Here is an 11375-nt window from a genome sequence, read left to right as displayed (position 1 = left end):
GTCTGATTATGCTCCTGTGATGCGTCTTGAGATGTTTTACTACATTAAGGGCACTATATAAATGCAGGTTTGTTGTAAATAAACCAATTTATCACCAATCTTTGCAAAAGGGAAAAGATTTTATATCAGAAAATGTAAAAACTTATTGTGAAAAAGATATGAAATTTAATGGAGCCCTTTAATATGATGCTTATGGAGGTCCTTCCTCATGTTTGCTTATTAAATCTTCTTGTTACTTGGACAATTGTAAGAGTAATGACTGCACACTAATGCAACACGGACAAGAGCTAAAACATTTATTAGAGCTTGTGCCATTCCATACAGTGGATAAGGTAGAAAATTCAAACTCTTTATGCAAGATTATTATAGCAGTACATTGCTTCAATTATTAAACCATTATACCCGAGTAACAAATACCATATAAATACATGATATTTCACAAGACCATAGTTTATATATTTATGAGCATTAATGTTGTTTATTTTTCAACCTGATCATTAAATTCTTGAACCTCACTCGATTCATCAACAACTTTGCCATCAACCAGTGTGGTAGTGATGACTTTGACAATTCTCCTTGTTGTGATCTCAGGTTCAGCTGTTAAGTAAAAAAGAAATATGACATTAAAATTGATCTTTTTAAAAAAAGTCATATTGGCATGTTTGACTAACATGATGGGATTTAATTATATTAAAGATTGTCTGGCTGCTCATCCGTGACGATGTCAGACAAGCAATCATACAGCACAATGATGGGTGACTGCAGAGAGATAGAGTTGGGTGTCATTGTCATGTACATGAAAGCTGACCCCATGATGTCAATGAAGGCAGTGTATAGATGAGGATAAGAGGATCAAGGATGGAATTTTGGGGCACATGTCAGGTGACCATGTGGGGGCAGAAGGAATAGCCATCGCAGGAAATATGCTGGCTAGGTTGGGACAAGTAGCAGTGGAACCAAGTGAGTGTAGTGGCATGTAAATGGAACACAGAGAGATGGTAGAGTATTTGGTGATATAGAATGATGTAGAGAGGTTGAGGAGAAGGAGTGAAAACGTACCATAGTTGCAGCCATAAAGGAAGTCAGTAATAACTTTGACTAGGGTGTCAGGGTAAAGCGGACTGAAAGGATTTGAAAAAGGGAGAGAGAATTTGAAAAAGGGAGAGATGGAGAGGTGGGCACAGAGCTGAGGGGTTAGGACATGTTTAAGGGCATTAAAATGGAAAGGGAGGTTAAAGGTAGAGCAGTAATTGGAGGATGGAGGTGATTGAGAGTAGGCTTTTTGAAGATGGGATTGTTGACTTCAATGAAAGAAGGCTGAAGCCTAGGAAAAGGAATCAGCGGAAAATGTCAGTGGACACTGGGCCAGGAAGAGGAAGCTGTGTGGAACGGACTTGGTTTGAGAGGCGATTGAAGAGATGTGTCTGATGGGTGAGATGAGTCTGATGAATGCAAGGGGGAAGTTGGAGGAGAAGCTACAGAATGACATAAAGATGATGGCTGGGGTTCCTTTGACAAGAGAGATATATTAACATCCACCAGTTAATGCAAATTAATTTACTAAAAGTTAGAATTTACTGATGGATATCTGCATATCATGCATTTTAGTGCACAGTACTTTTATATGCAATAAAACAGTTAATTACCAGAGAACATTTAGCTTAAGAGACTCTTCTTGGCCTTTCTTATCACAGTATTCAGAACAGATCAGAATATACTTTACAGAACAAACAGAGTTTTTATTTCTCTTCTCATCCACCTCCAGCATTTAGCGTGATAACTTGTGTAAGTCAAGCACACACAGAAAAATGTGTCAGAGGTCCAGTTGGATTAAAATCCATGATTTATAATCCATTTCATATCTGACAGAAGCACAAATGAAGGTGATATTTTTGGCTACCATCCACTTTATCTCAATGATTTTTCTTTCAGAATACTTATGCTTAGTTGGCATTTAAAAACATCAATCTAACGGACTGTTGTGATTGTTTGAATATTCTTCCTTCCATTTGAAACACCAGTATTTTTGTATCATCGTGGAGTACCAACATGCATTGTTATGAAGTGGTGGCTTCATTCTTCAATTTCCTACACTGATCCCAGCTGTGCCATATGGGGACATGAACAGAGAGAATGGAAAACTGAAGGGACAGTCGTCACTGTGCCACTCTCAGGAGTTGCACACCTACTAAGCCAGCTGGTTATGGTGTGTGGCCCAGGGGGGGAAAAAATAGGAGAGAATGATTTGAGAACTAAGGGTAAATACTGCCACCATAAATAACTTGAAATTTTGGTGTTCATTTGTTTGCAAATATCAGTTATAAAATAGACCTTATTTCTATATTCTTTAAACATCTTCAGCCAGAAGTGCCGAGTAGATGATCCGTCTCGGCCTCCTCCCAATATCCCCACCATCACAGAAGCCAGTCTTCAGCCAATTCGATTCACTCCATGTGATACCAAGAAACAGCTCAGTGTACTGGATACAACAATGGCTATGGATCCCCACAACATCCCAGCTGTAGTGCTGAAGACTTGTGCTCCAGAACTAGCTGCGCCTCTAGCCAAACTGTTCTAGTACAGCTACAACACTGGCATCTACCCGACAATGTGGAAAATTGCCCAGGTTTGTCCTGTCCACAAAAAGCAGGACAAATCCAATCCGGCCAATTACCGCCCCATCAGTCTACTCTCAATCATCAACAAAGTGATGGAAGGTGTCGCAACAGTAATATTAAGTGGCACTTACTCACCAATAACCTGCTCACCGATGCTCAGTTGGGTTCTGCCAGGACCACTCAGCTCCAGACCTCATTACAGCCTTGGTCCAAACATGGACAAAAGAGCTGAATTCCACAGGTGAGGTGAGAGTTACAGCCCTTGACATCAAGGCAGCATTTGACCGAGTGTGGTACCAAGGAACCCTAGTAAAATTGAAGTCAATGGGAATCAGGGGGAAAACTCTCCAGTGGCTGGAGTCATACCTAGCACAAAGGAAAATGGTAGTGGTTGTTCGAGGCCAATCATCTCAGCCCCAGGACATTGCTGCAGGAGTGTCCTAGGCCCAACCATCTTCAGCTGCTTCATCAATGACCGTCCCTCTATCATAAGGTCAGAAATGGGGATGGTCGCTGATGACTGCACAGTGTTCAGTTCCATTCGCAACCCCCAGATAATGAAGCAGTCCATGCCCGCATGCAGCAAGACCTGGACAACATCCAGGCTTAGGCTGATAAGTGCCAAGTAACATTCGCCCCAGACAAGTGCCAGGAAATGACCATCTCCAACAAGAGAGAGTCTAACCACCTCCCCTTGACATTCAGTGGCATTACCATCGCCAAATCCCCCACCATCAACATCCTGGGAGTCACCATTGACCAGAAACTTAACTGGACCAGCCATATAATTACTGTGGCTACAAGAGCAGGTCAGAGGCTGGGTATTCTGTGGGCAAGTGACTCACATCCTGACTCCCCAAAGCCTTTCCACTGTCTAAAAGGCACAAGTCAGGAGTGTGATGGAATACTCTCCACTTGCCTGGATGAGTGCAGCTCCAACAACACACAAGAAGCTCGACAACATCCAGGACAAAGCAGCCTGCTTGTTGGCACCCCATCCACTACCCTAAACATTCACTCCCTTCACCACTGGTGCACCGTGGCTGCAGTGTGTACCATCCACAGGATGCACCACAGCAACTCGCCAAGGCTTCTTCGACAGCACCTCCAAAACCTGCGACATCTACCACCTTGAAGGACAAGGACAGCAGGTATATGGAACAACAACACCTGCACGTTCCCCTTCAAGTCACACACCATCCCGACTTGGAAATATGTCACCGTTCCTTCATCATTGCTGGGTCAAAATCCTGGAACTCCCTACCTAACAGCACTGTGGGAGAACTTTCACTACACAGACTACAGCGGTTCAAGGTGGCGGCTCACCACCACCTTCTCAAGGGCAATTAGGGATGGGCAATAAATGCTGGCCTTGCTAGTGACGCCCACATCCCATGAACGAATAAAAAAAACCCAGAAAACCAGCTCAGTATTAATTTATTCTAGTGGAATGACGCACTGGAGGTTATGGATTACAATGATAAATGTCTAGCACACAATTTTGCCTACATTCTCTACGTGAATACTTACGAGGAGGAGTTGGTGCACGTGGAGGAGGAGCTGGTGCACATGGAGGTGGAGCAGGAACAACCTTTATGCTATAATGATTAAAAAAAAAGTTATCAGTCACAAAACTGACAAGTTGTGGAGTTTGTTTAGGATGCTAGAAGTAAACCTAATACAGAAGTTTAGTTGATAGAGTAAACTCTGTCTAATTAAATAATGATTACTCTAAAAGGAAACTGAAAAATTAATTATTGAAATATTTTCTGAACAAAAAGTTATATAGGTTCAGTATTTCATCAAAAATCAAACAGTTAAAAAGATGCCATCACGTGGGTATATAATTTAGGATAGGACATAAAATGCATCTGCACTCTCAGGTAGAGGGATCAGTGTAGGATATGGTAAATTACAGCACTGAGTGGGACAACAAAGGAATTCATAAGTTGATACAACAATCTGCAACAATTGGTATTAAAATTTATCAATAAGTATATATGAAATTATACTAATTTTGTTTTATATCTTTGAATATTGGAACACCCCAAGTTATTCCTCAAATTGAGCTGGACCAGAATAGGACTTTCCTTTAAAAAAGTCATTTCTGTTCTCAAATTCTTGTGAAATGTTAACATCTTCAACTGAAGATAAGTAAATCTTGTAAAATGTTACTATCACTTGAGGTAGTGTCAGTAATGGGATTAGAAAGGTATTTGGTGTAAGGTGGCCGATGTTCAGTGCTGAGAATGTTTACCAGGGGAAGCCAGGATTTAAAAGAAGTTGACATTGTAAGAGCTTAACTATGAGTGGGCTGTGATAAAGCTCGGTTACTTGCTTTTCATTTATCATGAGGAAGCACTTATAGGTGGTATAGAATTTGACGCCTTAATGAAATGGGAAACATTTAGTCTAGAACCAGGGGTCACAGTCTCAGAATAAGGGGTAGGCCATTTAGGACTGAGGCGAGAAGAAATGTCTTCACTCAGAGGGTGGTGAATCTTTGAGCTTCCACAGCCCTCTGGGGTGGAGAATTCCAGTCATTGAGTACATTTAAAACAGAGATCGATAGATTTCTAGATATTAAAAGGCATCAAGGGATATGGGGATAGTGCAGGAAAATGGCGTTGAGCTAGAAGATCAGCCATGATCTTGTTGGATGGCACAGCAGGCTCGAGGGGCCGAATGGCCTATTCCTGCTCTATTTCTTATGTTCTTATTTAGAAAAAAAGAGCAGGAAGGATGGAGGGACAGGCTTCACATTCAATGAATTACTTTTTAAGTGTAGTCACTGTTATGACAGCAAACACGCAGTCAGAGCCCACAAACAGTAAATGAGATGAATGGCTAGTTGAACTGTTTTTTTGTGGGGGTTGAGAGGAATGTTGGCCAAGACACCCCTCTTTAAAGAGTTCTGTGGAATAATATACAAGACAGATGGGGCCTCAGTTAACTGTCTCATCTGAAAGACAGCACCTCTCATAATCCCTCAGTCCTAGATTATGTGCACAATCTCTGGAGGGAGGCTTGAACCCAAAACCTTCTAGTTTGAAGGAAAGAGGGCTGCCAACTGAGCCAAAATGAAAATAGAAAGGACTAGCTTGGTCTGTGGACTCAATTCGTAGAACTTTCGAAGGGGTTCCCTGATCTTCCATCGTAACTTGGATGAAAATCCCCGTCAGAAACAGTGTAAATGGCCATTTGCACTGTTTCTCCAGCATTTCTGCTAAAGTTATGGTGGGAGATCACAGAACCCCATGAAAATTACTGGTTTAGGACAGATTGACTTATGCTATCACATACTTTTATATTGTTTGCAACCAGAACTTTTCATTCTCAATGCAAAAGTTGTTTGGAAACCAAGCTCAATCTCTTTTTCCTGTTGAAGTATTTAACTAATAGCATTGACAAAAATGAAACCTTAACAAATGTTTTTAGGCAGAATATTTCTGGTACCTCATTTCCCCATTAAGTAAGCGCCTGTACTCGCAAAGTTCTGCTTCCAGAGTTAGTTTGGTTTTCAGAAGAGCTTCATAGTCTCCCTTGTGTCGCAACATTTCATTATATATCTTGATCAACTCAGCTTCCAATTTGGAGATAGTTATTTGCAAGCTATTGCACTCCACTCTATATCTTTCTTCAGTGTCTTCTAATATATTTTCCAGTCCTATGTTCTGTATAGATAAAGAAAAGTTACACCAATGAGATAAAACTGTAAAAGTTGGTTCACAATATACAACCGCTTTGGAGCAGCACTTTAACTAGAAAATCCAGAAATAGCAATATGCAAATTTGTGAAAATTCAATTTGCTAGCAAGCTGCATCTGAGCTTTGTGAGGTTCACTATCATTTTAAACTTGTAACACCTCTTGTTAACATCTTTTAAATTCCAACTAGTGTTTATTTTATTAACATAAATAGAAATTTTAATCAACTTATTTTACACTTTTAAACTTACATTACTTTCATATTAACTATACCATCGATGTCATGATTTCAATAAACAATGCATGAAGCATTTAAAATGTGATCATCACTGTAACAAGCTATGGGCGGAGTGAGGGAGAAAATTTACCAATTTGAAACCACAGATATCTACAGCATTTTAAACTTTTCAAAATTCTAAAAGGACTATTACGTTAAAATTTGAAAGATAGTCATTGTTTAGTGATATCTTTGTGGCTGCTCAGTTCTGCTGCAGTCACTGTTTTAAGGCAACAAATTTAAAATCAAGCTCCCTCTCATTTGTAGCATGACTTTCATCAATTCTCAGTTTACTTGGTGGGACATCCCATAGATTTTAACTGTTGAGTAAAGGTTAGAATCCCTAATTACCCAAACAAGTCACATCAGCTCTTGGCAATCACTCAAACACAATGTTGATGTTAGATGTTTGCCACACCAGTTTATCCACTTTCTCAACGGAAGGCGTATGACATTGATAGCAAGATGCCAGAATATTACAGTAAAACTTACTAAAAGGATTAAATCTGGACCAGTCATCAAGAGAATCAATGTGCATTGTAAATGCTGGTTCTTCTCCTAATTATTTATCACCATATTGCATTGTACTATTCCAGCAATTATCCTTTTTACAGAATCGATCAGGTTGATCTTGAATTATCTCACTCTGGTTTATTGGATACCATTATTTATATTTGGGAAAACACTAGTACCTGTCTCCTCATGGTTTCCAGCTCTATCTCCAGTGATTGCATTGCTTGTCGTTTACTACTGAGTTCTGCCTTGGCCATGTCAAGTTCTTTAGTGTTTTTCTGTACTTCAGTTGTGATAGTCTGCACCTGTACCAAAAAATAAAAGCCCTGTAAATTCTGAGATTACATACACATATATCTATGACATGTTACAACTAGAGATTGAGGCAAAAATACACATACGGAAAACTCCAAGTATGCAAGTAAATTTTGAAAAATTACAATGTGCAGGCGTACATGCTAATTATATCTACAAACAAATGCACAGTTCTGACAGGTGTGACCAATCTTGTTGATGCAGGGACACATCTAGTAGAATTCTGGAAATGTAAATTTCTGTTTTTTCCCTTGAAATTTGTACTTCTAATGTAAGAAGCACAAGACAGAAGTACAGATACATGTGAAACAGACTTTGCAATCAATATCTTTTAGTCTTGATCACCACATTCAGCTTTAAGAGGGTTTACCTGGGACTGGTACCAGGCTTCTGCATCCGCCTTGTTTTTTGCTACCATTTCGTCATATTCAGCCCTGATCTTTGCAATAGCGACAGTAAGATCAGGTCCTTGCTCAGCTTCCACCTCCACGGTAATTTGTTCATTCTTCAACTGTGACCTGATGGCATTCAGTTCCTATCAAACAATGACAGACAGTGTGATTCTAACTGTTCATTTGTCACACAACATGCACCCTCTTCATTCTGTGCTAATACCTCTGCAATCCACGATCACTCATGAGTATGAAGTCTTTTCCTTACTGTATTTAATCCTGTTTGCTCATTTAGAGGGATTTTACTTCAAGGGCACAAGACAGGAAGCCCATTTGATTTATTCGACTATGAATGTGAATTGTCAATGTACATCTTTATTTAAAATCAATAACTTGGACAGTTGTATGATACTGCAATGGGCTTTACTGCTGGAAAAGCAATAAAGGACTGCTCCAGACATTGCCCTGGATTGAGAGTCACTGGTAAACAAAATCCTTAAGAAATGTCTTAAGCAAGGCGACAGGTTTACGATTTACATGGAAAATGCAACGGGATTCGATCCAGTAGAAAAGAAACCAATGGGAATTCCATGTAACTTAAACGCAGTCACCTAAATCAATGGCCACCGTCTTACACTGAACCTCTGCACCGACTACACCTATTAATATTGGCAACATATGACCAGTGGGGAGCGCTGGTGGGGTCAGCTCCCTGCTCTCACCTCTTGGTGGTTCTTTTTCAGGAACAGAAGTTCTTCCGTCAACATCTCCCACTCGTTCCTCAGAATGAACGCGTTGCCATCGTATTCCTCCTTGATGTGTCTCAGACGGTCCATATCGTGCTCCACCGTTTGCCGAACCATAGCTTCAGACTCCATCCTGTATGAGAACCAGACGTACAGATCTAGAAACCTTCTTTCAAATTAAACTACACCATCGTAAACACCCCGATAATGTCGTATTTTAAACCCTAATGGGTTATATTTGTGCAACCGGTACATACACACACATATTATATATATATATCTACAATGTAATGTATATATCAAATTGAGAAATTGATTAACACGGTAAAAGCTTTATTTTGTGCACCTCAATTATCAAGACCGAGTATTTAGCCAGAAAACTGAATTTCACAGGATTAAATTGCAAAGAGAAGTAAAAATTTATGGCACAAACTTCATTCTGAAGTCCTCGGCGCTCAGTTTTGCGTTGTCCATTTGTAGCAAAATTGCGGCATTGTTCAGCGTGAGATCCTGGATCTAAAAAGAGTACAATATATAGGTAAACTTGACATCGGATATTCAAACGTGCCTTCCATTTAAAAAAAAATTGTAGCGGTTTTTGTTACAGATTTGTTTATTTTTTTTAAGCAGCTGACTGTTTATTTTAATTGTTGTCCTTTATGCATTTCTCCACGTGTGGAGCCGAAGTCTGATGGTTCTCGGCAGCACTCAGGGTGGATACAGACAGTCAGACTGAGCCTGTTTGACCGGCTGCATTCAGTCTAACCCCGTTATCGAGTTTGACTTGGTTGTTTTGAAGATAGGTCGTTTCCTGTATTTAAACAAGAATCTACTTCCCGTTACAGGGAAATTATTCAGGGATATAAAGTGCCTGTAATGCCGCCCTAATAACATTTTATTTTCAAAACTTCTGGCCTGGCAAAACAAACACAACACGAATAGGACGAATGATCTTGAAAAGCCGATTTATCTGCGACAACTAGTTCAAGGCCAGTGGTTTGCTGAGTGGATCAGATATTTACTTGATTTTTTTTAAAGCTGACAAATTTTGATTAATGTTCCCGGTAAAAATGTTTGCGTGTTTGATGAACATAATTAATCACAATTTAGAGCTGGGTTTAATCATTGTCCAGGGTCTAACAGTGAGGTAGTACCTGTTTGGGTATTACACCCAACGAGTAAATAACATCACGTTTGTTTACTGATTTTAATTTTCCAGCGAAACTGAAAGCATATTTTAAAGCACCTGATGGAAGTAAAATTTGTTTTGCGGCTGTTTTATGAATGATTAAAACGGGTATTACACAGTGAGAGTCAAAGTGATTTTTATTGAGTGTCTCAAAGTTCATATTCAACGGTTTAATTTTTAAAAATATGATAATAAACTAAAGTGGCTCCCATCTGAGAGTATTAAACTGTACCTGTTTATTCAGGGCCCGTGCCTGTGCTAGCATGGGATTAATGTCACGTTCAGTGGGCTTCCTCTCCTCTAGCAACTCTTTGATCTTGATCTCCAGATTATGGTTGCTGGTCTCCAGGGAGCGGACTTTCTCCAGGTAAAGGGCCAGGCGACTGTTCAGACTCTGCATAGTCTCCTTCTCGTCCCTGGCGGCGCTCATCATCCCGCTGGACACCAAGGGGCCAACGACAGAACTCGCACTGAAGGCGCCAGGGCTGTTCGACAGGACGACGGAGACCCTGCTGGATGGGCTCCTGGACCAGGAGCTGTTTTGGACGGATCTGCTGGAGAAGCTGGGCACGGTTCGGCTGGATACCCTGCGCTGTGACGAGCCGCTGATGATGCTAGGCATGGCTGCGGTGGTTGAGAGACGCTCACGGTTAGCTGGGTGTGTGGACTCAGTGGTGTAGCCATATATATAGCTGGAGGGAGCAGGGGAGGTTAAAAGCCGGTATAACCACACCCAACTGGTAGCTGCACCTACCAGCCGCTGGCTTTTATCAGCTAATCGGTATTTATCCAAATAATAACATCAGATTGTTTTGGTCTATGTTATTGTCTAGAGTGTATATTGCAAGGAGGAGCTTCAGTTACAGTTTCACGAAGTGCATTGATGCACCTGTTAACATTACCTCTCTGTATCCATAATAGCGACCCGTTCTAATATAGACAGGGCTACCGGGTTTTATTGAAATCAGCCACTATTAACTTCGGATGTTATATAATCTGCTCTTTAAACTAATGTATTAACAGTTTAAATGGACAGATAGGCGTAGCGTAATTGCTAAGGAAGAGTAAACCCGCTCCCTTCAAATAACGTGAAGAAATTCTCATCACATTTTACTGAAAGTCACCGCATAGGACTGGGAATACCACAATAAGATTCAAAGAAAAAAAACTGAATGCTGTAAATCTGAACGAAAAGGTCCTGCATTGTGATTAACTGATGCGCTTCCACCAATTCCTTTTGTGACGGACTAAGCGAGGGCATTCGGCAATACAATTCAGTTTCTTTTCCTTTAAAGGCTTCTCGTTAAATATTTGCATTTGTTCTAATATATTACATCACATGGTTACTGCGTGGCTGAGGTTGGGGTTGCGCTGAATTAGGTGGAATCGTCGGTGTCATTCAAGACGGAAAGGTTTTCACTGTCTACAGATCACGCCAATCTAACCGCGAACTCATTTTCTTGTGGTGATTCAATTCCAATTGACGCATGAAAATGTTCTTTAATGAAATGCAGTAACGTCTAATATTTAATTGTTTTTCTTGATACTGGTGAATTAAAAGATAGATTTAAACACACAAAATAAGCAATATAAATGGAGTTTGATCGTCGTTGGCATT

At 40.3% G+C, this 11375-nt stretch overlaps 1 protein-coding gene across 1 annotated transcript; it reads right to left on the bottom strand.

Moving 5' to 3' along the window:
- Positions 1-300: 300 nt before the first annotated feature.
- si:ch211-243g18.2 (uncharacterized protein LOC559906 homolog) lies at positions 301-10558 on the bottom strand. The gene is made up of 8 exons (XM_067969486.1): positions 9990-10558; positions 9002-9084; positions 8545-8701; positions 7801-7965; positions 7295-7420; positions 6075-6292; positions 4149-4216; positions 301-597 (listed from the first exon to the last, which is right to left on the bottom strand). Exons 1-8 carry the CDS (start codon positions 10377-10379, stop codon positions 479-481), a joined length of 1326 nt encoding a protein of 441 aa, XP_067825587.1. The 5' UTR covers positions 10380-10558; the 3' UTR covers positions 301-478.
- Positions 10559-11375: the final 817 nt, after the last annotated feature.

The sequence above is a fragment of the Heptranchias perlo genome, chromosome 31 (genome assembly GCF_035084215.1).
Source record: "Heptranchias perlo isolate sHepPer1 chromosome 31, sHepPer1.hap1, whole genome shotgun sequence".
NCBI classification, from domain to species: Eukaryota; Metazoa; Chordata; class Chondrichthyes; order Hexanchiformes; family Hexanchidae; genus Heptranchias; species Heptranchias perlo.
The sequence above is the reverse complement of the archived record's forward strand: the minus strand, read 5'-3'. Positions and strand labels throughout refer to the sequence as shown.

What these genes read in the sequence shown, in the direction of transcription:
- si:ch211-243g18.2 (XM_067969486.1), bottom strand. Translation starts at nt 10,379, where the DNA reads ATGCCTAGCATCATCAGCGGCTCGTCACAGCGCAGGGTATCCAGCCGA. An exon ending in GCCGAGGACTTCAGAATGAA is followed by an intron (nt 8,702 to 9,001) that starts GTTTGTGCCATA and finishes GTTCTCATACAG; the next exon opens with GATGGAGTCTGAAGCTATGG. An exon ending in TGAAAAAGAACCACCAAGAG is followed by an intron (nt 7,966 to 8,544) that starts GTGAGAGCAGGG and finishes ATTGTTTGATAG; the next exon opens with GAACTGAATGCCATCAGGTC.